Below are 26182 nucleotides of genomic sequence, written 5' to 3'. Positions count from 1 at the left end.
ACCAACGCCGTTCAGCATAACTCCCACATACGACTCCTGACACCCTGCAAAGCCCTCTTATGGCATTGTACCAGGTCGTACGCATCATGCAATCTTCCCAGAACGGCCCAGACCCCATAGTTGGGCTGCTACTGCCGGGTTGAGTTTGCCCTCCTCAGAGCCTCCCTGAGCGATGGTAAGCACAAGGTCAGTTGCACATCCCCCCCTTCTCAGCCTATTTCTGGGCAGGAACGATGGGAACAGAAAGCCCTACGATTGTTTCCTTTGCCGGGCGCATTTCTCATATTTTACCTCACCCTTGCCTTCAAGCGAAGCCCTTTCCTTCTGGCATACATGGCTTCGTATGCTGTGCTCTCTCCTCAAACTGCGCGCTTGGCCCATCTCGGCAGCCGGAGTTTATCCGGCCGACCAAGCGAAATTTTTTGGGAGGTCCAAGGCAAACAGCTCCCCCCCAGCCTGACCCCTCATTGGCCCAAAATCCACCGAAGGATTGACAAGCAGCCCCAAGCAGCGGGTGCCTGCCTGTCCGCCTATCTGCCAGGCCTTTTGGCGGTGCTTTTAGGTGCCCAGCCCAGCGTGCCCAGCAGCGAGCCTGCTGAAGGTGAACGCCCAACCTGCTAATCGACTAGCCTGCTTGGGGGCCTTGGGGGGGATTTGGTGGAACACGATTGGGGAGCGACCTCCCATAATAACAACGGGCCAATCCACGAACGGCGTGCACCTGCGAGCTCGACACAACGCAAAGCAAGCAACGTTTTCCTACGCGCGCCGCCATCTGATTTTCTGACGACTTCTACGCCTGGCCTCCACGAAAAAGAGCCTTCCCGACCACCACCGCCACCACAACAGAACATTCCCTCTGCCAAATTTTTTCCCCCATCGACTTCGCATCCGTCCCGACCAGTTCGATTATTGGATTTTCACAAATCCATTCCAACCCATACACCTTTTATTTTCGACGCGCATATCGATATCAAAATGCCGGGCGGAAAGGGCAAGTCTTCTGGCGGAAAGAGCTCGGGTGGAAAGACTTCTGCGGTCGAGGGTCCCAAGAAGCAGCAGAGCCACTCTGCTCGCGCCGGTCTTCAGGTTAGTTCTCGCGCCTTTTCTATGAGGTTTCCCGGCATCCGGGATCTTTTTGCGCCCTTGCGATCGTGATTTTGAGCTTCCGGAGCTTCGACGACAACTTTGCGCCTCAACCCCACGACCACGCCGACAACGACGCGTCCATAGTTCGACCCGATTGCTCCCGACCATTTGTTGCACCGAATGCATCACCCGCCGTGTCGCGTATATGCAATTGTTGCATCATTGCATACGATTTCCTGGCCGGCCTTCCGAGAGCGATATCCGACCGCCTAATACCAGAGCTTAACTGGAGCTATCCCCGCTTCTCGACAGACTTTAGGCAGCGCGAAGCTATTTACGGTCGCCGAATCTACGAAACTACACAATGCGCGGAGTCTTTTGAAACGTTGCAGATATGACACATGGACGGCGAATACTAACAAGGGTGCTTTTCCAGTTCCCCTGCGGTCGTGTCAAGCGTTTCTTGAAGCAGAACACCCAGAACAAGATGCGCGTTGGTGCAAAGGCTGCAGTCTACGTCACGGCTGTGCTCGAGTATCTGACTGCCGAAGTCCTGGAGCTTGCAGGAGTGAGTCACACCTCTTTTCACCCGCACTGCTGCCTATCCCGCCCATCTCGTATCTCAACATCCATAACAAGCAACCACACGTGACATGATGCCATGGTCGTAGGACAAAGCTAATGAGATTTCCAGAATGCGGCCAAGGACCTCAAGGTCAAGCGTATCACGCCTCGCCACCTGCAGCTCGCCATCCGTGGTGACGAAGAGCTGGATACCCTTATTCGGGCTACCATTGCCTTCGGTGGTGTCCTGCCTCACATCAACCGCGCCCTGCTCCTCAAGGTTGAGCAGAAGAAGAAGGCCAAGGCCCAGGAAGTGTAGATCTTCTTTGACTTTTCTCGTTCCTGAGTTTTCCGGTGTTATTATCTGAATTGTCTGGTTGGTCTCGGTTCGCGGGAACAGGTTTCTGCTTCATGGAGTGAAAGGTTGTGGCAAAAAGGGTGGCGCCAGGTCAGCGCCAAATCAGGCTGCTGCGGCTAGGCCACCGCCCAAAAAAGAGTTCACGAGTAGTTCGAGGCTGCAATACGGGTCTCGATCTCGGTTGGCTGCGCTGTCAGACGTTTGGTGGGGATATCATACACGTTTAATGGTTCTAGTCACGTTGTCAGTCAATGCTCGATTATCAGCTACTGAGATAGATATGCTGGAAAGCAAGGTGTGAGAGGCCGTCTCATCTCCACTATTGCCTTCTGAGAGGCAGCAATGTACAACAACACAGGCTTACGGTTCGTCATGGGCGATTCCTCTTTCTTTTTCTTTTTCTTTCCTTTCCGATGTGACGAGATCTTACGGCGCTTAATGTTTAAAGACATACTCTCCTCTCATAAATACATAAATGAAATATTCGGTTGTCCGCATATCTATATCGTCATCTACCGGAGAAGAGCTTCGAACGGTTCACACTCGAATGCTGAAGGCTTGCCAGCACTAGCAATCCTATTGACACCTAATACCTACGCTCAGATGGTGGCCATTGGCCGCGCACTGCTGTCATCAAGGCTGTTTAAGAAGGGCCAGCCAGCGACCAGCCACCGCTAAATCTGAAACGTTGTGTTACATTTCTCAATTGACTTTTGGGGGTTCCCGTCCTCTGGCGGCCTCTAAGTGGCTTGGTTTCAGTGCCCCCTCTATTTTCAGAAGGTCCAAGGATAATGTAACCTAAAGTCGATTTTGCTTTCATAGAAGCATCTGGGGTTTCTGGTTTGGTAATTGCGCTCTGCTAGATGTAGTGCGATTTCGGTACAGTAAGTGGTAGGATAGATGCTGAGGTGCGCCGTAATGGCTAAACTAACTCACCGTGCAACGAAATACTCTTATAACGGGCCACTTATTAATTTTTAAAATAAATAATTCGAATTAAAATTAATATACTTTCTTAAGTTTAATTAAATTATATATAATGGTTATATTATTTAATATATTTCATATTTATTTTTAAAAGTATTTTTAATATATTATATTATTTTAATATAATTTTAAAAAGAACTATATTACGTAATATAATACCTTTTTAAAATTAAAAATATTTTTCGTTATTTTATATTTAAAAAAAATTAACGATAATAAAACTAAAAAAAGTAATTTTGAATTAAACTTTTTTTCAAAGGGAGAAGCATACAGTCGGATCCTTCATCGGCTAAGACGAGACCCTTGCACACGCGGTAACACGTTTTCTCTATATAACGCGGCGAACGCGTGCCGGGGGCTGAAGGCTATATTAAGACGGTCGTTTCGTTTCGATCTCGGCTACGGACACGGCGGGCGACTTACGATGCATTCCGGAAGGGTATTGATCGATGAAGCTTGAGGCAATCAGAGGGACGCCCACCTCTTTCAGAGGCTCCAGGGAACGGAAATTCCCCAGGAAACGGGCTAGGTGTGCGTCCAGGTCCGGCGCAACGGGGGTATGTGCGCGCGAGGTGCGTACCAGGTCAAACGGTTCACGGGGCGCCTGCGTAATGTGCACTGCCATGCTTTGGAGCATTTTGGCCAGATGGAGGGCACTGAAGAGGCAGTCGGAAGCGAGCCTTCCTTGCCTCAACCTATTCGACAGATCCGACATAACACGGGCCAGCTTGCTGAAGGACTGGGCCTTGTACCCCTGCCTGCGCCGGGAGCTACCAGGCTCGGGGCCTACACGTACGATACGAATGCCCGCAAAGCGGTCTCTTATGTCTATACTGGTCTCCTGGCCTATTAAGTCTCTAAAAGCCGCCAAGTGGCCGTCTTCCGAGCCCTCGACAACGACCAACACGTGCCATGGAGGAACGTGGATGGTGGAGGGCTGTCCCTTATCCAGCCACGCCGCCAAGCGATGAGCGACCCGGCGAGGGCCACCGACGTCGTCGGCAAAGAAGCAGACCACGTTGGCGAACGGGACGAGGAGCCGGTAAAATATGTGATCGCTTACCTCTGTGGCTTTGTGTGGCTGGGGGAGGCTTTGCAGAGAACGGACGATACTGTCATGGCAGTTCTGCGACTTCCAAAGCCTCGTGGTCCGGTTGTGCGTTGGCAGATTGGCGTCGACAAAGAAGCCAGGTCCTCCGCTCCGATTGCCAACCAGCGCGTGCAGGTGGATTTCCCCGTGCGCCCTTCTCCCGCCCCCCGGGGAGCGTGCTGCCTACCCCTAGCCTCCTAAGGAATCGGAGCTTAGACTGGTTCCCGATCTGAATGACCAGATTCGGGAATTCCTCTTCTGGCTTGCCCATGCTACCTAGAAGCAGCCGCGGGCGCGATGGGATCTCCAGGACAGGTTCGTGGTCCTTGCGCAGGATGCTCAGCCAGCTCGTGTGCTTGCAAGTCGACATGCTTATGCCGCAGAAAGGAAAGCCTAGGAGACCCAGGTCCTTATATAAGAGGGACGACGCCGCGGCGCTCGTAACAGCTGCGGCATCGAGGAGACGGCAACGGCTGCGTTGGGTGGTAAGCCGAATCCGGAGCTTCTGGCTGGCAGATACGGCGTCCTTATATCAGGCACTGCGGGCGAAAGGATGATGCTGCCAAGGGACAGTCGCAGTGGTGCCCACGATTACCATCTATCGCGTTTGTGAAGTCTGTGGCAGGTCGCGTAGCAGGGAGTTCAAACGCCACCACCGCCGTCCCAAGTTCTGCCGACCAAGCCGTAGTTCTCCCTCCCGCACCGCGGCGCGTCCAAGGGATGTCGCCCTTAGCGACCTCTGCTCGAACTGCCGCAATAGTGGCCCAGAAGGCCTGACTGGGCTGGTACACCACGTGCATCATCACGTCCATAAATGCTCCTGCGGCCGGCACGTTCTGAAGCCGAGCGCAGAGCTTCCTGCTACGCCGCTATGGCGAGGACAAGCCGACGGGAACCCTCTTCCCGTCAACCTGGCGGCAAAACCAAAAGCGCGGGATCGTCGACACGCCCAAGGGGGTGCGGCTCCCAAGTAGGAGAATGATTTTACACGGGGGAAGGAAGGACTACTGGGTAGAAGGTTTCGCGACGGCATGCTTATGACGAAGGCGTAGCTTAAGAAGCTACAATTCGGGATCAGGCAGGAGCCTGGCAGAAATAGGCCCAATCAGGGGCCTGTGGCCCCCCACTAGGGACCAGGTCGGTCCGCACGAGACGCTAGCTTGCTCAGTGGTTCAGAGCCGTGACGGTAGATGTGCTGGGGGTTTATGTTGGCTCAGGCGAGAGAGAGGACTTGAACGTGCAGACGAGTGCGCCCGTCTGATACAATGGGCAATATCTTCAACTGATCGTAGAACTTGACTGAAGTAGAGAGTAGTGCCTATATGAAATACATAGGAAAGGTCCATCGTTATATATCCAATCCCTCCTTTACCGACCACACTGGATCAGTTGGTTCGTCCTACGTCCCAGGTGATCCTCCTGATCCCTTTGTCATTGGCTCACTCGGATCAGGGCCTTGGCGTTGGTGATCCTTGTGAGTCGTCACGTGACTCGCGTCTACTACTTATCGCTTCCAGGCGCGTTCGTCCCATCGCCGGGCGAGGTGGCGCCGCCGTGATCGTTGCTCCTCGTTGGAGGATGCCGGAGTTCATGTTGGTGTAGCTGGCGGTGCGGTCTGTGGCTGTGGTATCGTAGCCTGGTCGGGGCATCGTAGTTTCGTGCCGGTTTGTGGGGTTCTTGGCCGCATGGTTAGGTCGGGTCGTAACAGTTCGTGTATTCTCGTTTAAAAGTACAAGCGGCTTATCTCCGCCTGTGCTATTTTTCTTTTATAGTGTGGCTTAGGTCCACCTGTGCCATAACCACCAGCCACCTTTGACCTTATGCTCCTGACACCTTCTGACAGGTACTTACATAATTAGCGGTAGTTTTTTTTCTGCCGTTCCTTTACCTCCCCGCTCTCTCCCCGATTCCCGGCCGTTCACCCTGTAGGACTCCGCGGGACGACTTCTGAGATTCTTCCGCTTATTGCGTTTCCGATGCTGGCCCGTCCATCCGTGGCGTTGCAGGCTCCTGTTCCCCTCCTTCCCGGCCGACCCGTCTGCCCACCCACTACGCGACATCGTACCCATGGCGGAGCAAGCGTCAAATACAGCCTCGGTAGATGATGATCGGGATTCGGGCGCCGAACCGCCCCCCCACGAGGCACAAGCGGCGGCGCATCGGCTTGGCGTGCAACGCCTGCCGGATGCGAAAGTCTCGGTAGCTATGGCCACGTCGCCGAGCGACGCCCCAGCGCTTGCGTGCATCCGCTGACCTGGCGCCCGTGGACAGATGCGACGGACAGCGACCCTCATGCACGTCCTGCCTGACCCTAGGCTTTGACTGCATATACGAGCCGGGGGACTCGGCCACCAATGTTATTGTGCGCAAAGATTACGTCTCCGACCTGGAGCAGCGCGTGGCGTCGGTCGAGCGCAAGCTGCAGCGGCTCAACGACGTTCTCCAAGGGCACCTCCTGCCGTGCCCGGACGCCCCCCCGTGCCGCACCGCCGGCGTCGCCCCGTCCTTTGGCGCGGCTGAGCCCGTGGCCACGACGCGTGCCACCGGCCTGGAAGAGCCGCAGGACGAGGACGCGTCGACCAATGGCATGGCCATGATCTTCCTCGAGGAGCAGAGCTCCGCTTTCTTTGGAGAGTCGTCCAACATCAGTTTCACGCAGCTCCTTTTCCGCGGCATAGCGGCTGTGCACCAGACCTCGCCAGCCGTCATAGCCACCCTGGGCAGGGGCTCGGCTCTGGGCGAAAGCATAGCGAGCTTCTCCCGCGACCATTCCCATCACCCACCGGCTCCATTGACAGCCCCGGCCGACTCTTTTCCCACCATCCTGCCGTCAATCGAAGAGATGGACCACTTTCTCGACGTATACTTTGACACGGCCGGTGCCGTTTTCCCTTTCATACATGAAGAGACGATGAGGGGTACCTACGCCGAGTGCAAACGCAATAACTTCACCAGGGTTCGCAGAACCTGGCTGGGAGCCCTCAACGTGATTTTCGCCATGGCCAGCACTTTCGACAAAGATAGTATCCCATCGGCTAAGAAACGCTTTGAGAAGTCCAACGTCTTCTACAAAAGGGCCCTGGAGCTCTGCGGCGACCTCTCAAAACGTGTCATCAGCTTGGAGATTGTCCATTACCTGCTGCTCGTGGTTATCCACTGCCAGGGGACCCAGCGCTCGGTGCAGGCCTGGAACACTCACGGGCTTGTAACCCGGTCGGCCATAGCGTTAGGACTCCATAATGATGCCGTCAAGAAGGCTATCGACCCTATTCAAGAAGAGTGCCGCCGCCGGACCTGGGTCGTAATATATTGCCTGGATAAGATCCTCAGCGCGGCCTTTGGCAGACCGGCAAGCATTCCCGATGAGCTGATGAACCGACGAGAACCAGCCCTCGGACTGTCTCCGTCATCCCCCGGTAGTGCCGACATCAGTGTTGATTTACCCTGCCAGGTCCTTGCTGTTTCGTTTAAGCTGTATCAGGTAATGGCCAAGTCCCTCATCGATCAATATGGGGCGAACCTCGAGAGCTCTGGCGTCAACCTGGACGACATGGACTCCCTCAGGGCCTCGGGTGAGCTGCGGAAGATGCTACAGAGCTGGGTGGCACGCCTGCCACCGCATTTGTGTCTTTTGGAGCCTGACTCTACCATGCTTCTTCAGAATACCCCAGCGAATCGGTTGCGTGTCATTCTCACGCTCAGACATCACAACCTCGGCATCCTCATACATAAGCCACTGCTTAGCGCCACCATACGTCACATATTCCGAACCGATGGTGCGGGAGGTGAAGCCCCGCCATACTTGATACAGCTCGCTATGGCGGAGGCGCACGAATGTATACGGGCAGCACAGCTTACCATTGACATCGTCCATGCCATCATCAGCGCAGACCAAACAGGCAAGAACAACCTCGGGGCACCATTCTTCACTCTGTACTACGGTGAGCCAACCCGTTTTCTAGCGAGACTGTGGTGAAACTAACACGCAGACTTGCCAACAGTCTTCGCGGCTTCGCTGGTCATCAGTGGCCGCTTGCTGTGGGCACAGCACGGGCAGAGTACGGCAGACGAACCAGCCGTTCAGCACGCGAAGGCTCTGCTGGGTAAGGTGGAAACGATATTTCACGCGCTGGATCACGACAACAGCCTGGTTTGGAGCTGCCTGGAGTACATCCGCCGTTTGGTGAGGATGTGTGGCGTCAAAGGTCAGTCGTTACCGCCTACTGTAGCCTCGCAGGCGTGAGTCATGCCCGGCCGTTTCTGACAGAGGGAAATAGGCCTGGCGCCCGGCACGAGCGAGGGTTGCTCCGATACTATAATGGCCGCGGGTGCCGGGCAATCTGCCGCCGTTAGCGCTTCCCACATCGCCGGAACCGGTCCGGTTCAAGAGACCCCTCTCACCACCGAGGATATGGAGGCGTTCCAGCTTTTCACGTCCGAAATGTTCGACCCTTCCATCTTTGAGGGCTTCCACCAGTCTCCCGTCGAAGGAATTGCCTATGCCAACGGCTTGTGGGAAAGCGATTCTCATGGAGGCTTTTGAGTCAAACCTATCCGACCCAGGCTGTATCGAGTGTCGAACAAACAAAGCAGTCAGAAATGGAATGGAAATCCGTGCTCGAACTGGGCTTACTGCCGATAACGCTAACGTAGACCTCGACAAGCACAACAACACGAGTATCGTCTCAACCCACCGACACTGAAACTACAAAAGGCAAGTGAGGCCATAAACACGTAAGCGGTCAGCAACCAAAGGCGCAAGAGAAGTTTGTTGTCTTTAATTCCAAAAGTCTCGGTGTATGTTCCATATGGGAACACCAATAAGGACATTCGGGAGTATGTCAGTATACGAATCTCACAGCTTTCGAGGCTTGCTGTTAGTTTCCAATATTTATCGCCGCCTCCGCGTTGTAGCGATCGCCCTGCGGCTTTAACGAGTCGACAATGGTGCGAATGTGTTTCAGTTCCTCCTCCGAGAGGTCTATGTCCCGCGAAGCCCAGTTCTCCTCGAGGCGTCCCGGCTTCGTCGTGCCCGGGATCGAAATCATGCCCTGAGCCGCCACCCACGCGAGGGCAACCTGCGGGAGCGTGCACGACTTTCGCTTGGCGAGCTCCTTGAAGCCATCCACGATCTTCTTGTTGGCGTAGAAGTTCTCGCCCTGAAACTTGGGGACTGGAGAAAGGGGGAGAGGTCAGCCTAAGCCGTTTTGTTTGGCTGGGGACCCAAGAAAGGAAAAGGGGTCCAAGCACTCTCCTGCCGTGCAGTACTATATACGTACTTTCGCGCCTGTAGTCGCTTTCATTAAAGTCCTCGGGCGACTCATAGGGAAAGTTGTCGACCAGCCACCCGTGGCCCAGGGGGCCGTAGGCTACATACGCCACGTCAAGTTCGCGGCAGGCGTCGACAAGGCCGTCAGACTCATGAAGAGTCTCGAAAGCTGAATACTCTGCCTGCACGGCGTCGATTCTGGCCACTGTGGCGGTTGGTAGGGTGGTCAGCGCATTGTCCGCTTTGCAATTGACCCGTTGCCCGGCGAACCCGACTTACTTGAGTGCGCCTTTCGCAACGTCGCGGCTGAGCACTCGGAGAGACCTATGAACTTAGTCTTGCCGTCTCTCCGGAGTGAATCCAACGCAGGGATGGATTCTTCGAGCTTGGTGTCTGATTCCCCCCCCGCGCATCAGTCTCGCCTTTCATGGTGGCTGATTAGGTGGGCTTGCTCACTGGGGTCGATGCGGTGCAGATAGTACAGATCCGGCGTGAAGCCAAGTCTCTGAATAGTTCCCTCGATGTAAGTCTTGATGTGCGAGGCAGAGTTCGTGCATCTGCCGTCCTCGAAAGCAGCAATACCGCACTTGGAGGCAACTGCCAGTCCCGGTCAGCAAGATGCGCGGCGTGGCTGTTCGGTCGCGAGGCACGGGGCAACCTACTAAACAGCTTGTCACGGCAGTTGTGCTTCCGGATGAAATCTCCCAAAATCTTCTCGTTGACGCCGGCGCCGTATGATACCTGGGCGAGAGGGCAGCGGTTAGCTGGGCGGTCCCTCGCGGGTGCTTCAGTGGCGACTCACGGCCGTATCCCAAAATGTGCAGCCCAACTCTAGAGCTTTGAGCAGCACAGGCTCTGCCTCCTCGTAACTGAGGTTGTTGCCAAGCGCAAAGCTGATGCCCATGGCACCGAAACCCGGCACGGGCACCTCCACGCCGTCGGCGAAGCGCATCGACTTGACCATGTTGCTCAAAACGGGGAAATTGTGGACACGTGGCGTGGGTAAGAAAGTCGGTGCAAAATGCCGTTAGACAGAAACAAGCAGATCCCAGAACCTCGGTGGTTATTATAGTCCTGTCAGATGTGGGCTAGTTGCTTCGGGTTTTGGCAGTGGAGGAGCTAGGGGGGGATGATTGTCGGCTTCTTACGCGATGAGATCCGCCGAGTCAGTGGCTCGGGTTCCACCCGGCGGGATATCTAGCCGAAACATCCCCAGCTGCCCGGGGCACGGGCCTGACATTGGAAATGCTGCACATGTACATAATGTACGATTGCAACCTGCTGCGTGACCGGACGGCCGACACAGAAGCTCAAATACGGACTTCACGTGCTGATGGTGGCAGTTGGTTCGTTCATGGTGGTTGGTGGGACGTACGTACCTTGCCCTTCTTATTCAGGACTTGAGGCGCGTATTACGAGCTCGAACACAAATATTGTGCAGATATGCCGTCCTGTGTCTCAATCAAGGATGCGTTTGCCACCGGAGACATGGCCCAAGTTTTTCGATTGCAGGGATAACTCTGGCCCAGTCTGAACTATTCCAAGGCGGGATGGAAAGGTGGCAGCACCTTTGAATGGTCGAAAACAACGGGGAGGATTCGTCCATCGTGGTTGGGGTGCTGATTGTGTTTCGCGCCTACCTGCCACGCAATTAGATCGATCTATTAGGAATCCCGCAGTGGGCACGGCGCTCGGAAAGCCCGGTCAAGGTTGCGCGTGTGTGCAGTATCGCTCGCAGTGTTGCGGTTTTGCGTCCAGGGTGGTGGAAGGCATTGCCCCCCAATAACGTGTTTCCTATCACGAAACCTCAACCTGGATCCTTGAACGCTGTAGCTTCGGAGCCGCCTCTATTCCAAGACGCATGATGGTTTCACCGCGTCGTATTTCTTCCTAGTCTACCTCGATTTTGAGCTTTCCGAGGCCACGGTCCACGCAACTCTGCAACGCGGCGCCTTTGTCCTTGGAAAGGAGCGCCGAGCTTTTGTAGTCAATGTCGCCTTCGCAAACTCGTACCTTGCAGGCGCCGCAGGCGCCGGACTTGCACGAGAACACGACGTCGAACCCCGCGTCATTGAGCACGTCGAGCAGTGTCCTGTTTCGAGGGACCGTCAGCTGCTCGTGCCTGTTCGTGTCCGGCTGGTCGACTTCGACCTCGAACTCGTCACCCAGGTCACCCCCATCCCCACTTCCAAAGTCCTCTAAATGAACCATGTGCTCCGGGTACCCCAGCGCCGCGGCGATCCGGCCGGCTTCCTGCACCATGCGCGACGGCCCGCATGAGAAGATGCGGACCTGAGGCGCCCCTTCCGGGCCAAGCGTGGGTATGATCTTTGCCATGTCGAGCCGCTCGCCACGGGATGAGGCATACACCGTTGTCTTCTCCGCGGGTATCCGATCGAGAAATGCGGCCTCGTCGGCGCTCCGCACAGCATAGTGGACATGGTAGGGCAGGTTCTTGGCCTCCCAACTGCAGATGGACGGAAGAAAGCCGGTTACGCCGATGCCGCCCACGATTACGATGCGCTTCGTGGCCGGGTCACACTTTTTGTCGTTCTCCTGCGCGCCGGGATTCGACCCCGGGGCCATCTGGATCGTGTCGCCGACTTTCAGTTCGTGGTGGATGTATGCCGAGCCGCCTCGCGATTGGCGGTCGAGGGCCACGCCTAGGGTGAACCGATACAAGTCACCATCAACGATGGAATACGACCTAGAAAACGCCGCGCCCGGTCCGAATGTGATCTGGGCAAAAGCGTAGGGGTCAAACTGGGGGTTGGTGAGGGTGAGGGACTGCTTCAGCTCGAAAGTGAGCCTTCGGACGCGCGGCGTGACGAACTCGGCGTCGACCAGGGTGTACACTTTGGCGGCCTGCCTCAAACGGGCATTGGCCAGGTCCTTGAACATGTCCGTCAGAGGAAGCTGGATGCACTCCGCCAACAAATGTAGGGGCACGTCTTTCCCCCTGATGACGCGCTGTACGTTCAGGACCGACCATTGGGGAAACGGTCGTTTGACCAACGTCAAGGAATCCCCCCTTACGGACAAGGCCGGTATGCAGCACGCGAAAGTTCCAGCCCGACCGCCCGGTTCGAATGGTGCGGTTCAGTGCCCTCTCCCACTGGAAGCGAGCAATGAGCTTGTGGCACGGATGTCGGGGCTCGCTGACTTCCAGGAGGATGTCGACGCCGAGCTGGAACACGTCACCGATGCACACGTTTTCTTCAGTCATGGAGGTCGCGATGAGGTTCTCCCCGAATGCGCCGGCCGCGAACAGCTGTGGGTTGGGCGTGTTCTCGGCCTGCCAGTCGGGGTAATGGTCCGGGTTGTATTGATGTATGGCGCGCTCCGTCCCGCCGTGTCTCCACGATGCATGCTCGTCTCCGGTCAGCCCGGTCGGGCTGCAGAGAACGGGTCCGTTTTTCTCTTTTTTGTAGATGGCCGATGCTATTTCCCCTCCCAGGGCGGCTTGTTTGATCTTACCTGCGCGCACTTGCAGCACGACGGCCTTCTCAGGCCAGGCTGCATCCTCCAAGCTGGACACGGCCTCCTTAGGGATGTTCCTTGCGGAGAGGACAGCCATGGTCAGGGGGCGCACTGGTTTGCGATCAGACCGAAACGGTCGCGCGCTCGTGAAGGTGTCGACAGGACGTCGTGGGCGGTGTGCGTGGCGTGGCCGGGAGGATAGGGGAGCAGAGTCGACTGCACTCTGCGTTGCAGCCGACTCTTCGGGATGATGGGTGACGCAATACCAGGGAAAGTGCCGGCGATTCAGTAATGAATACTGTGGCCAACGTAAGAGCTGCAGGCGTGCCTTGAACGGGGGTGTAATGCACAGGCGTCGGGTGAGCGCCAAGCCCTTCCCTCGCTCGCTTATGAGGCTTTTTATATTAGCCGACCCATTTCGTTATGTAAGCTATTGTGGCGCAGCGAGCTGTCCATCCGCGGAGGGCCTCCCTGTTTCTCCCCGAAGCTGCCCTCCAAGCGGCGCATGAGCCCGAAGGTACTTCCATCTTGCGCTCGTACGACCCCAGCGTCTTTCGTTACCTACCTCTCTAGTTGCCCGAAGTACCCTACTCATTTATTTGCACGTCGCGTTATGTCGACCGACTCCGCACCCACCGCGTTGACGCACGTCGCGCTAGACCTGGACGCCCGTCCACGATTTAGCGATGCCGAGCTGCGGGAGTACTTTGAGTGCATCAAGCTTCCGCAGAGGTATCTGGACTCGGCCGTGCTAAAGGAGGCGGCCCAAGCCCGGACCAGAGAGCATGGGCTGCCCTTCCTGCAGGCATTGACGCGATACCACGCGTGCACTGTCGCCTTTGACAACCTCGTGCTTCACTACTCGGCCGAGAAGAAGGTCACGCTCGACCAGGCGGCGCTATTCAATCGCATCGTGCGCCAGCACCGTGGGGGGCGTTGCATGGAGCAGAACAGCTTCCTGGCCACGGCGTTGCGCTCCATTGGCTTCGAGGTGCGCAACTGCGGCGGCCGGGTGGCGCGCGCAATGAGCCCCTACCCCGAGGTCCGGCGCAACCAGCCCACGACGTACGACGGCTGGAACCACATGCTCAACCTAGTCCGGCTGGACGACGAGTGGTACGTCCTCGACGTCGGCATGGGGTCCATGGGCCCCAACCTGCCCCTCCCGCTGCGCGACGGCTTCGAGACGACGAGTATCGCGCCTCGCCGGGTCCGTCTGCAGCGGCGCCCCATCGCCGAGTCGTACGCGTCCGCCGCGCTTGGCCCGAACATGTGGTGCTATGATGTCTGCAACGGTCCGGCCGAGGGCGGCGAGAATATGTGGACGCCCGTCTACTGCTTCACCGAGACCGAGTTCCTGCCTCAGGACTACGAGGTCATGTCCTGGTTCACGTCAACCAACCCGCGCTCCTTCTTCACCCGCTACGTCACCTGCACGCTCATGGTCCAGGACGAGGAGCGGGAGGCGCTTGTGGGCAACCTGACTCTGTTCGTGGACACGGTGAAGGAGACGATTGGTGCCGACCGCAAGGTCGTCAAGAAATGCAAGACCGAGGAGGATCGTGTGCAGGCGCTGGCCGATATCTTCGACGTGCACCTGACGGACGAGGAGAAGGCAGGCATTCCAGCCGACAAAAGGCTGGGTAGATAGAACACCCTAAACTTGTGTAGTATTAGCACGACGAATGGTGATGACATCCCATGGGATCCCACTGGCATATGGGAGTGCATTCCAGGGCACGCTCTCACTTCAGTTAGTTACTTGCATTCAATGTACCGAGGTGTACCTAATTTGCCTCCTGGTAGCGGCGCAGGGGTGGAGCTGATGCCTAGAGAGCCACACTGAAAACAAGGGTTTGCCAGGATTGCCCCCTGAATGGCGACAGCTGCACGGTGCACCCCGGCACACCAATGGTTCTCGCCACAGGCGCTAGGTTCGTCTGCTATCAGTGGCTCAGTGATTGGAATCTTGTCGCAGGGGACCACAAGACCTCCCGAATGGCAATCCAGCTGAGAAATGATAGCAAGCGAATATTACAATGCTTCCAGAAGCAGCTCGCTAAACGACCGTGAGGGGTTCAATGTAGCCCTTACGATACGCATGTACGGTTGGGAACAGGCATTGATGACTCCCGTTGCGACGCCAGCAAGAAGCTGGGAAAGGAGCTCGTGTGTGCGTGCCTCCCCAAGGTCAGCCGTAGCGTAAACGATCTGATTGCCTGCAAATCCGGAGCTGGTTCGTCTATAGATCACGCAGACCTGACCAATTCCTGCTCTTCAGGAGTTAATCAACTCCCAAAAGGCTATGCCTACCTCCCACAACGGATCGTCGCCAACGTCCGTCTCGCCGTCACGCCTCCACCTCCTCAATCCACGCCCGGTGGGTGGTTCAGGACCGGCGATATCGTCGTCCGACGCCTAGTTCCGGGCTCAGGCCGCGCGCAGTCTGGGTCTTGGGCCCAGGGCCCTGCGTATTTCATCCAGGACCGCCTCGGCGCGGACGTCATCAAGACCGGCGGAGAGAAGGTCTCGGCGCTGGAATCGACCGCGAGGTTTTGGCCCTGCCCGAGACCGACGAATGCGTCGTCGTCGGCTTGCCCTCGGAAGTCGGGGACCAGAAGGTTGCGGCCGCCCCCGTGCTTTCGGGGCAGGGCCGGGCCTGTGGCGAGCCGATGGACCTGGCTCGTCTGAGAAGGGTCCCCAAGAGCCGCATCGTCGCCTACAAGATGCCTCAAGACGTGGAAATAGCGGATGCACTCTCGCGGAATGCTATGGGAAAGATCAACAAGAAGCAACTGCGGGCCCAGCGTCTTCGGTGATGAGAGAGCATCCGAAAACGAAGTATTGATCTGGGACAGAGGCCCCCTCTACCGACAACGGCGAAAGTAGCTACTTGAAGGTCGAACAGGAATGGAATACGGAAAGAAAGTTCTATAGAAAATTTGGTGATGGAGCAGATACAACGCGTGGGTGCTTCTTTTCTGTGACATGAATGTGACGCCTGAGAGCGTGCCCAGGATCTGCTCGGCGATCTGCTTACAACAACGGCTGAATCTGCACGGCCGCTCCCGAGGGCGGCCGCACGCTTTCCCACATGTCATGGTAGGCCTGCTGTGCTGCGATCTTTTTCCCTTGTTCAACTGCCAGTATTGGTACACGGAGATAGGCGGGCCACGCTCGACGAATATGTTGATCTGCGGCACAAAGGGCTCGCCGCTAGCAGCGACGGCTGTCCGTATACCCTCGCCACCGTCTGCGGCGTAGTACTCGTCCTGGCCGCTCACAATCAGGCTGGGACGTAATCCAGGAGGTTTGTTGATTCCAGAAACCGGACGGGTCTTAGCATAATTTGGATGCACTGAGCGTTCGGAGTCGAGCATCAGTCGACGACTTCATGGCCGGCGGCCTCCGGCTTCCTAACGAGTGCCGATGGTAGCAGGGGATCTGTATTCCAGGGCTCAGCAGCAATCACCAACTTTGCCACCGTGGTGAGAGAGCTTAGAGCCCTTGCAATTGGCCCGACGGCAGAGGGGACGTGCTGTTGGCCGTCCAGAGTGACCCTCACGCATCTGTACGACATTCTACTGCTCTTTCAAGCCATGTCAGCGTGGTAGGGCGCGAGAGCAAGAGTGTCAAGGGTACCTACGCTGGGTTTCAGGCCCCATAGGCCGTTCATGTGGCTGGGTATGCGGATCGAACCTCCGATGTCAGTCCCCAGCCGATCAGAGAGCCGCCTAGAGCGAGCAAGGCTGCCTCGCCGCCCGAGGAGCCACCAGGGGTAAGTTTTGGAACCGCTGGGTGTGTGGTCTGACCCCAGAGCGGGTTGTCAGTCTCGCACCACTTCTCCACTCAGCTTCATAGCTTGTAGTCCCGAATAAACATGGGCGGCTCGCCATGATACTCTGGGGGAGGTTCGTCTTTGCGATGACTATAGCCCCAAGTTGTTTCAGCGTGCGCACCAGAGACGTGTCCGACTCTGCAGGGTCCGACGTAGCCCAATGTCGAGTCCAGCCCCTTGGCGTTGAACTGGTCCTTGAATGATACAGGCACACCGTGCAAAGGACCTATCAGTACACCGTGCTCCTGTTTGAACTTGTCAAGCTGCCTGGCTTGATCGATCGCATCATCGAAGCAGAACTCGGTAAGGCAATTCGTCTGATTCCGCCGTCAGTAACCTGCATCCAACTGCTTCCTGGCGTGGCTTTTACCTTTCTCTGCGCCTCGCAGGCTCTGTACGATTCATTAGCTCGCAATCAACCATCGGCTGCTCTTTTGGACTCACCTCCCGATGTACGCGCGGATGAGCTCCTCCGCTGAGATTTCCCTAGCCCTCAGCAGGTTAGTTCAAGTGCCGATCTCGACCAAATCAGCTCCGAGGGTGGCCGATCCCGAGTCGCGATTTGCCAGTTCATGTATTCGGAGGTGTGCATCTCGAACGGATCTTTTCTCCGCGACGACTTCGGTCCAAGACTTTGCGGTCTTGGCTATGTGGTTGCTCATATTCGTAAAGGACTTCCTGAACGGTCCCCCAAAACGAACTGCCCAACTCGGTGTAAGACGGCCAATATATGTCATGACCAGCTTCACCCCCAAGCTACTTAGGTACAGTGTATCGGGCTGCAGCGCTTATCGACCGCAGTGGAGAGCATATGCCTTGCGCCCGTCGCAACATACATTCCATACTATGGGGGACATTAGTTCAGTAGAGAAGTCAATCGGACGCAGCATCCATCCATTGCTAAGGACGCGGCCGCGGTAACATCGGATCAAAGCCGGCTCAACCCGGTAAAGCGCCATGGCGTCCACCCCAGACGGGGCGAATAGTTTCGGATACAAGCGCCACGATAGCGGACAAAGAAATAGGTCCGTAGTATGATACCGGTAGATACCCTTTAATCAACAGGCTTCGCAATCGTAAACCGGGCAAAAAGAAAACCGAGATATAAGGAACTACTAATCCGGGAAACAAGCCGATATCTAGGAAAATCCCCAAGTCTCCCTAATCCGCTTCGTAACTAAACCCGCCCCCCCCCGCCTCCCTCGCCTTTACCAATAATACCACTTATAAACCCTACCGATCTATCTCGCTATTTTCCCCTGCCATAGGGCTCTCATCCATTCTATCGCTTTCCACAGTAGCCCAAATCCGAGCTCGCTCAAGTTAAGCCGAGACCGGTTTTACCCCGTGGTCACGTTCTAATCGTATACCAACTAACAGACTTGGGACGTTAATTAAGAGTGTTAAGGACATATGGATATGAGCGAAAGTGAAAGCGTTTGCGGAACAAACGCATACCACCAGCCAACTGCTACATACGAAGCGGCCACCGAGACCTACCAGAACGCATTCGCCATGACTATCAAGTCAACTCACAATGTTTTCCACGTTGCCATCATTGGTGGAGTCTGCCTTTCTTAGCTTTCTTATCGGAATGGGCCCCTGACCCCTTCTGCAGGTGCTGGCATTGGCGGCCTCGCCCTGGCGATGGCATTGCACAAAATGGGAATTTCCTTCACGCTTTACGAAGAGGCAGCGGAGTACTCGGCAGTAGGGTAGGTCTTCCTACTTTCACGTCTTGCCGAAAGTGGCTTCTCTTGGCTCTCCTGCTGACGGTAGCGAAGTGCCGGCATTGGCTTTGCCCCTAATGGCATGCGCACTATGGATCTCATTGAACCCGGATTCCAACCTCTCTATGAAAAGATCTGCGTTGGAAACAAGGGAGAAGACGCAAAGCATATCTTTTTCGAGGGCATGCTTCTTGAAAAGGGCTTTGGTACGCTCTGACTCCTACCTTCTCTGCCCATGCCAGATTCCCCAAACAGTTACGCTCATACTCAATTCCCAGGGCGCGATCAGCCATGGTACGGCAAATCCGGTTGGGGCCACCCCGACTACGTTCGCAAATCCGTCAGCCCCCTTCCCCCTCTTGCGTGCCTGGACAGGCAAGGGATGCCGCTGACCAGACTCAGGCTCATCGCAAAACGCTGCTCGACATCATGACGAGCTTCGTACCCATAGAGAATGTGAGGTTCAGCAAGCGCCTGACCAACGTTGCGCAGAGGCCAGACGGCGTCATCCTCAGCTTTGCCGACGGCACCACGGCCGAGGCAGATGCCCTGGCCGGCGCGGACGGTATCAAGAGCACGGTGCGAGAGTCGGTGCTGGGAGATGCCCACCCCGAACAAGTAGCGCCTGTGTATGCCGGCGCTTACTGCTATCGGGCCGTCATACCCATGCCCGAAGCCTACAAAATCATGGGCGATCTGACAGACGTGGCTAAGTTCTATTTTGGACACAAGCGTAGCGCCGTCACTTATCGCATCACTGAAGGAAAGGTGAGGGACTGCATCCAGCATGAGTCACGCTTTCGCGGTATGCTTACTGATGTTCCGCTTGGCAGGAGTTCAATTTCCTTCTCTGCGTGGCCGATGGGCCAGACGCCTGGAAGCTGGAGGATGCCGTCACCGAAAGAATCTCATACGAGGCCATGATGGCCGACTTCGAGGGCCCGGGTGTCGACGACCGCTTCCGGCAACTGCTCTCCAAGGCAAAGCCCGTCAAGTGGGGGTTTTTCCACCACCGACATACCGCGACCTATTTCCGGGACCGCATTGCCCTGATTGGCGACAGCGCTCACGCGTCCCTGCCCTTCCAGGCCGCCGGCGCGGCGCAGGGCCTCGAGGACGCGCTGGTTCTGTCCAATGTGCTCGCCAAGCTCGCAGGGCGCCCCGAGCGCGGCGTAGCCCAGATGCCGGCGATCCTCGCCGGCCTGGCGGCGTACGACGCGGTGCGCCGCCCCCGCGCACAGAAGCAACTGGAGCAGGCCGCCGAAGTGGGCGACCTGATCTTCTTTCAACACGAGGAAGCCGGTGACGACATGGGCAAGATCCTCCCTAGGCTCCAGCAGGGACGCTTTGACTGGCTCTGGTTCCACGATATGAACGACGATGTGCAGGACGTGCTCGGCAGGATGCGGAAACTGATGAGTGCTAGCCGTGATGCTGAAAGGATATAATGTGTCCGCCCGCGGGTAAGTCGATGCACCCCCCTACGCTCACACCCCCCAACGGTCATCGGCGAAAAACAAAAATACCACAAGTAACAATATAGTAGATTGGTCTATAGAAAAACAACGAAAAATAGTAAAAATATAGAAATAACGTTATTTTACTTCAATTAAACTAAAGGCCTTACTTTCCGTATTAGAACTCAATTCTAGTGTTTCTTGTGATGATGCCGGCGGAGTTACACGCGTCGGCGTATACGAGCCACCTGCATCCTCCCTCTTTATTTTTTTTACCTCTATCATCGATGTATATTTCCGGTTGGGGTCGGGGATGAGCCTTTTTTTTTTCCTCTTTCTTTTTCCAGATTGGCCTCCAACTGAGCCTTTTCGTGCTGGAGCTGGCCGACCTGGCCGTTTAAAGAGTTTAAGCTCTTTTAGAGTTTCCGAAATAGTACCTTTCGTGTTACGCCATCGAATCGTATATTATTATCCTTTAACTTTTCGGCTAAATTTTTAATCTGCCGGGAGTTAATTAAAGTAGTTAACGGAAGTGCTGTATATTCGGCTTCCGGATCCGGTGTTGGTTTTTTAGCCGGTCTTGCCGTTTACGAAGCTTCGAATTTTCGGAGCCGAGAGTTTAGGGGCTTATTAATGTTACGAGGGAAAATGCCAGCTGTTTTTTATTCGCCGGCGATGATGTATAGCTTAAAAGTAAAAGTCCTAGCCGTCGCGTAACACTTTAAAAACTTTTTTTTGCTTATTTTTATATTATTAAGCCTTAAGTAATATAGTGTAACCTCTCGGTAGTATTTTTTTTAAGTATATTAAATACCTTTAAATTTAGGGGTTATAAGAGGTGCGACGTGTAAGCCGAAAAAAAGAAAAGCTAAACCTTATTTTCGATATACGTTAATAAAAACTTTTCGGTTAAGTAAGAGGCGTAGTTATTTAGTATAAGGAGGCGTTATTAATCGGTATTATCGGGGGTAGTTTAAAGGAGGAAAGTCTATTTAAGTTATATTAACGCCAGTTTATTACTCGTTTAACTTTTCGGTAACGCCGCGAAAGTCTAGCCTTTTATTTAATCGGTAAAAGTGTTATTTTTTTCGGGAAACTACTATAGTTAAAGCTATTAGCTTTTAAATATAACTATCGGCTTAATAGACCGGCTATCGGTATTAATTACTTTTATTATAGTTACTTATTTTCGGTTAATAAAGCTTTTAACGATAACTTTTCGTATTCCGGCAGGGCCGATTATTATTTAATTACTGCCGGCACCTAGTTATATGTTAACTTCGTTATAGTTTTAAATAAAGGCCGGTGAAATAAATTTTAAGAAGTCGTGCTTAAGCTTTTTAAAGAACTTTCGAATATTTTTTTTAAAAGTACTATTAACACGCCGAAAATCTATAGTATATAAAAGAATAGAATTTAAGTAAGGGTAGCGTTTAAGAAATTTATTAATCTAGCGTTTTCTTAGTATATAGTGACTTTTATTAGCTTTAAGTATACGTTAAGTAAATATTTTAAGGTAAATATACGGTGGTACGATACTTAGTGAAATTTATATAAGAGCCTAAGACGTAATTCGAGACTCTTTTACCGGAGTTAGTACTTAGAGCGACTTATTTCTATCTTTTCGAGTTAACCGGCCTTTTATTTAAGCCTTTAAAATCGTGCGGCTAACCCGGTGCTTTAAAGCGGTTATACTAATACGCGCGCCGCGGGAGACGTCTTAAATCGCACGATTAAGGTTTAACTCGCTCACTATAGCGTTAAGTATAAAAAAAAGAAGACGAAGAGAAAGAAGTAATTTAATTAAAAGTACGACGAAAACTAACTTATATACAATTGTAAAAAGAAGGTGGTGTTAATTAGGGATGGTGTTTTTACCTATATCCGTTAGGGGGTGTGAGCGTAGGGGGATGTATTAACTTAATAGCGAGCAAGAGACGATGGACTTGGACATTATACGTTTTATAATTACATGCGTGTGTTGCTTAACATGAATGGGGTTTAAATAAACTTAAGTGGCTAGAAGGGGGGCCTTTGAACCAGCTATATACTGGTGCGGGGGGTAAGCTCACGTATCCCCTCACTAACTCCCCCTCTCATTGATTAATGGCTATTTTTAAATATTTTAATTAAAATATAAAGAAGAATTTTCGTTTTATTAGAATTTAACTAACGTAGTTTACTATTACGCGACGTATATTACTTGGCGACGCACCTTAATTTAATTCTAATATAATTAAATTTTAACGCGTAATACTTTTATAACTATAATGCTTAATTAATCTTAAAAAGATCGGATAGTTTTAATAATTTAAGCGATACGAAACGGACCGAATTAAATAAACTAAAGAGTAGTAATAAAAGCTTATAATATACCCGAATTAACTTTACGCTATCGAATTTACGGCCGAATTTTAAAACGCGAAATTCGACCGAAACGACGTAAAATAAATCTAATTAAAAAGGAGGTACTTCGTAAACATATAATTAATCTAGATATTCGAGGGATACCTCTTAATTTTGTTAGTGTAGAAAATATGGCTAATTTTTTTACCGCGTTGCGCGGCGGCGACCGCGTCGGTAAGTATTAAGTTAAGCGCTTTATTAACCGTAACCCGGACTTAAAAATTAAAATAAATCGTCGGTACGATTATTAAAAGGCTTTTTGCGAGGATTTTAAAGTTATTTCTATTTAATTTACGTTAGTTGTAAATATAAAGGTGAAATACGGGATTGTCGACGAAAATATTTAGAATTTCGACGAGACCGGTTTTATAATAAGTATAATCGGGTTAATACTCGTCGTAATACGCGCCGAGCGGCGTGGAAAAGCGAAGTCGGTCTAGTTTAATAATCGAAAATAGGTAACGGCGATTAAATATATTAATTTATAGGGCTAATATATTCCGCCGTTTTTAATTATTTAAGGCTAATATTACTTCGCGAACTAGTTCCGCGAAACCGATTTATTAGGTAACTAAGTAATTAAGCCGATTTTTAATAGCTAGATTAATAACGAGATAAGCTTAGACTAAATTAAGTATTTCGATAAATATATTAGATTATAAACGAAGGGTCGTTACCGCCTTTTAATTTTCGACGGCTACGAGAGTTATATTTCGGCCGAATTCGAGGTATACTACTAAGATAACGATATTATTATTATTAGTATACCTCTTTATTTATTACACTTGCTTTAACTTTTTAATATAGTACTTTATTCGTTTTTAAAGCGTGTTTATTCAAAAAAAATCGAGTTATTTATTAAGGCTTTTATAAATTATATTATTAAGTTCGAGTTTTTTATTGTTTTTAAAGCTGCGTATTTTACTGTTTTTACGGAAATTAACATTAAATTTAGATTTAGCGTATTTAATTTAATACCTTATAATTTTAACGAGGTAATTAATAAGTTAAATATGCGTCTCCGGACGTTTATATTTAACCTATTCCGTTTAGGGACGGCTAGTACCTATGACCTTTAAACGCCGTTTAACCCTTAATAAATAACTAAGCACTTTATTTATATTAAAAAAGGGTGTTTACTTATTAAAAAAGCTCTCCGACGCCGATTTTAAATGCGGTAGACTAAATAGCGAAGGGTATAATTAAAATAGCCTATAAAATAACCCTTATACGTAATAAAATATATATATTAAAGGAGGTTAATTTGGCACTTTTTAAGCGCCGGAGAGCTAAAAAGTCGCGAGTTTAGCTTAGAAAAGCCTTTACTATTAAGGAATTTTAGCAGCTATAGGATAAAAAGGTAAAAAAGAAGCGTTTAGCGCCTAATAAAAGTAAAAATAGGGGTTCGTCGAAACGGAGGGCGACCGGTGAAAGGCGCTATAGTGTCTACGGCGAGACAGGTTATAATACGCGAACATATAAAAAAAATATAAAATTAAGCGAGGAATCGGATAGCGAGTAGTTTTAATTAATTTTAAGCGTTGTGGTTAAATTAATTTATATAAAAAGGTCGAGAAGTGGAAAAGGTGCGTCGCTAAGTGATATGCGTCGCGTAGTGGTAAACCACGTTATAATAAATAGTAAATATAAAGATTTTATATTTTTTACAGTTTTATTTAATAGAATAAATTAAGGTATTTAAAATATTATTATAACGAATATAAAATAAAGTTTATATATAAATCACGTGACTATTTTATTATTTATTATATTTAAGCTTAATAAAGTATTTTATTTTAGAAATAAAAAATAAATAAAATAAAACCATTTTTTAATTAAAGAAAATAAATTTTCTCTAGTTTTTCCACATAGAAAATAATTTAAAATTTTAAAATAAATTAATAATTAAATAAATAAATTACTTATAAGCTTCGTTTCTTTAATTTACCTCTTAAATAATATCTTGTAACCGTAAAATGTTTTAAACTTAAATAATAATATTTATTTAAAGTTTTATCCTAATTTTTACATTTCTTAGTAATTTATATATAAAATTTCAAATTCACCTTTTAAGCGTTATATTAATAGCGTTAAATTAATATATTTTTAAATTCAAATTATATTAACTTTAAATTGTCTTTTATTTTAAAATATAAACATCTGATTAATTTTACCTATTTTATTTAATTTTATAGAACCTTTTGAATATTATGAAGTTTTTACGATTTTGGTGGGGAAAAGGGGGTCAGCGAGGCAGGGGGTCAGCGAGACGGGTGGTGAGCTTACCATAACTCCAAATGCACGCACGAGGTGCAGAGGATCGGTCGTCAGACAAAAGCAGACTCAGTAAGCGTATTTATTTAGATGCAATACATTTTAAGCAACCCGTCTCACTGGGGGGTTCCCTCGTCATATTTCCGAGAAGCCCCTGAACTCATGGTGACAAAAGGGCACAGGTGGGCGGTCCCATCTTGGGGAGGACTTCGCATCATTATACCGGACCACCGGCGCCAGAACGAGCAGTTCAGAGCCAAATACAGAGTGAGTGAAGCGCACGTAGTACCTCTCGTCTTTTATCAAGTGACTGTGCTTGTCCCACGCGTCCAAGATGGAGTAATTCAGGGGGCGACATGGGCATCGCTGGAACAGGTTGGGAATTGGTACTTGCCGTTTATCTTTTTCACAATGTCACTCTGATAGAGACGGACGTCGGGGTCCAGCGTGGCCATGTTCTAGGCGGTCAGAGAGGCGTGACCGTGGTACGAGCCGCCAAACTTGGCACGGTCCCGGAGGCCACACACGGCGGTAAGGGAGGTCAGGATACCAGTCGCCATGTCGGATATGGGCAGACTGGGCAGCACGCCCTGGCCCGGCGGGCAGCCGAATGCTTGGCCCATAACGTACGAGCTGCCCGCCGCCGCGTCGGCAACCTGTTGCCAGCCCGGCCGCTCGGCGTAGTAGCCGTCGGGTCCGTAGCAATTCTCGTCCACGAAGACGACGCCTTTGCCACGCTTGTTCGCGATGTGCAGCGCGGCCTGTAGGCCGAAGCCCCGCCGCTCGAGCGAGCCTAGGCGGTAGCCCTGGATGACGACATCGGCCTGCTCGTACAGGCTCGTCAGCCTCTCCCGGTCGGTGGGGTCCTCCAGGTCCAAATCGACCGTGGTCTTGCCCGCCATCAAGGAAGAGGGGCTGCGCCGGCGTGTTGTCTTTGGGCTTGGACGAGTTGACCCGGATGACCTCGGCGCCCAGAGACGCCAGCGCGGCCCCGGCGGCCGGGCCGGCGATAATGCGGACCAGCTCGACGACTTGGATGCCGTGAAAAGGCCGCTTGTCTCCATCTGCGCCGGGAGAGGCGGTGGCGCGAGAGGCGGGCACTGATCTTGTCGCGCGTAGTTGATAAGCGGGTGGCGGGCGAGAGACCGGCCCATCTCGGTCTGACGCCATCCCGCGGGCGAGAAGATGACCGATCCCGAGAGGCCCTTTTCGACCATGAGTTGCTCCAGCTCCCGGCGCGCGGTACCCGTGCACGCGCTCCTGGATGAGCGCGTACGCGGCGTCGTTGGCGCGGGCCTCTGCGTCAAGCTCCTTCCCGATGCCGAGATGGTCCAGTATCTCCCACGAGTCGAGCGACCCGTGCAGCTGGAACCAGACACCCCTGTTAGCTGTCTCGTATATTGTGGTGGCCCGGTAGACCAGCGGCGAGGATGCAGCACGCCTCACGCCCTGCCGTAGATCGCCCACACCGGATATCATCCCCGGATTTGCCCCGCGCCTTGCATCAGTGCTAGCGGCTACGCCCCGGGAATGGATACGGCTAGCCTGAGGCCTACTCCTGACTAGGCGGTATGCTTACGGACGCGAGAGGATGTAATACGGGGACAGGTCAATTGATATGCTCTAGCACACTCCTCTCT

The 26182-nt window shown here is 52.4% G+C and overlaps 10 protein-coding genes across 10 annotated transcripts; 5 read left to right on the top strand and 5 right to left on the bottom strand.

Annotated features, from left to right (window-relative positions):
- Nucleotides 1–978: 978 nt before the first annotated feature.
- Nucleotides 979–1972, top strand: PG986_008714 (histone H2A.Z; the record flags this gene model as incomplete). Its single annotated transcript, XM_066844936.1, has 3 exons — nt 979–1089; nt 1526–1657; nt 1784–1972. The coding sequence occupies 3 exons, from the start codon at nt 979–981 to the stop codon at nt 1970–1972; spliced, it is 432 nt and encodes a 143-aa protein (XP_066697334.1).
- Nucleotides 1973–3368: 1396 nt separating this feature from the next.
- PG986_008713 (phospholipase) lies at nt 3369–4458 on the bottom strand (the record flags this gene model as incomplete). Its single annotated transcript, XM_066844935.1, has 2 exons — nt 3369–4124; nt 4276–4458. The coding sequence occupies 2 exons, from the start codon at nt 4456–4458 to the stop codon at nt 3369–3371; spliced, it is 939 nt and encodes a 312-aa protein (XP_066697333.1).
- A 1697-nt stretch (nt 4459–6155) lies between these two features.
- PG986_008712 (uncharacterized protein) lies at nt 6156–8631 on the top strand (the record flags this gene model as incomplete). Its single annotated transcript, XM_066844934.1, has 4 exons — nt 6156–6301; nt 6360–8029; nt 8090–8293; nt 8366–8631. 4 exons carry the CDS (start codon nt 6156–6158, stop codon nt 8629–8631), a joined length of 2286 nt encoding a protein of 761 aa, XP_066697332.1.
- Nucleotides 8632–8965: 334 nt separating this feature from the next.
- On the bottom strand, nt 8966–10321 carry PG986_008711 (aldo/keto reductase; the record flags this gene model as incomplete). The annotated part of the gene is made up of 6 exons (XM_066844933.1): nt 8966–9261; nt 9368–9562; nt 9637–9750; nt 9814–9954; nt 10020–10098; nt 10160–10321. 6 exons carry the CDS (start codon nt 10319–10321, stop codon nt 8966–8968), a joined length of 987 nt encoding a protein of 328 aa, XP_066697331.1.
- Nucleotides 10322–11247: 926 nt separating this feature from the next.
- Nucleotides 11248–12934, bottom strand: PG986_008710 (MOSC domain-containing protein; the record flags this gene model as incomplete). Its single annotated transcript, XM_066844932.1, has 2 exons — nt 11248–12273; nt 12347–12934. The coding sequence occupies 2 exons, from the start codon at nt 12932–12934 to the stop codon at nt 11248–11250; spliced, it is 1614 nt and encodes a 537-aa protein (XP_066697330.1).
- A 516-nt stretch (nt 12935–13450) lies between these two features.
- On the top strand, nt 13451–14488 carry PG986_008709 (uncharacterized protein; the record flags this gene model as incomplete). The annotated part of the gene is made up of 1 exon (XM_066844931.1): nt 13451–14488. The coding sequence occupies one exon, from the start codon at nt 13451–13453 to the stop codon at nt 14486–14488; it is 1038 nt and encodes a 345-aa protein (XP_066697329.1).
- A 260-nt stretch (nt 14489–14748) lies between these two features.
- Nucleotides 14749–15656, top strand: PG986_008708 (uncharacterized protein; the record flags this gene model as incomplete). Its single annotated transcript, XM_066844930.1, has 4 exons — nt 14749–14771; nt 14887–14906; nt 14957–15217; nt 15322–15656. The coding sequence occupies 4 exons, from the start codon at nt 14749–14751 to the stop codon at nt 15654–15656; spliced, it is 639 nt and encodes a 212-aa protein (XP_066697328.1).
- Nucleotides 15657–16429: 773 nt separating this feature from the next.
- On the bottom strand, nt 16430–17267 carry PG986_008707 (uncharacterized protein; the record flags this gene model as incomplete). Its single annotated transcript, XM_066844929.1, has 5 exons — nt 16430–16631; nt 16718–16992; nt 17013–17067; nt 17120–17161; nt 17200–17267. 5 exons carry the CDS (start codon nt 17265–17267, stop codon nt 16430–16432), a joined length of 642 nt encoding a protein of 213 aa, XP_066697327.1.
- Nucleotides 17268–18190: 923 nt separating this feature from the next.
- On the top strand, nt 18191–21026 carry PG986_008706 (monooxygenase; the record flags this gene model as incomplete). The annotated part of the gene is given in 7 exon segments (XM_066844928.1): nt 18191–18241; nt 18257–18385; nt 18455–18611; nt 18684–18745; nt 18781–19173; nt 19239–19796; nt 21009–21026. The coding sequence occupies 7 exon segments, from the start codon at nt 18191–18193 to the stop codon at nt 21024–21026; spliced, it is 1368 nt and encodes a 455-aa protein (XP_066697326.1).
- A 3974-nt stretch (nt 21027–25000) lies between these two features.
- On the bottom strand, nt 25001–26021 carry PG986_008705 (uncharacterized protein; the record flags this gene model as incomplete). Its single annotated transcript, XM_066844927.1, is given in 2 exon segments — nt 25001–25802; nt 25819–26021. The coding sequence occupies 2 exon segments, from the start codon at nt 26019–26021 to the stop codon at nt 25001–25003; spliced, it is 1005 nt and encodes a 334-aa protein (XP_066697325.1).
- Nucleotides 26022–26182: the final 161 nt, after the last annotated feature.

The sequence above is a fragment of the Apiospora aurea genome, assembly GCF_038362705.1.
Source record: "Apiospora aurea strain CBS 24483 chromosome Unknown utg000006l_segment0_segment0, whole genome shotgun sequence".
Taxonomy (NCBI): domain Eukaryota; kingdom Fungi; phylum Ascomycota; class Sordariomycetes; order Amphisphaeriales; family Apiosporaceae; genus Apiospora; species Apiospora aurea.
This window is presented reverse-complemented; position numbering and strand designations above follow the sequence as displayed.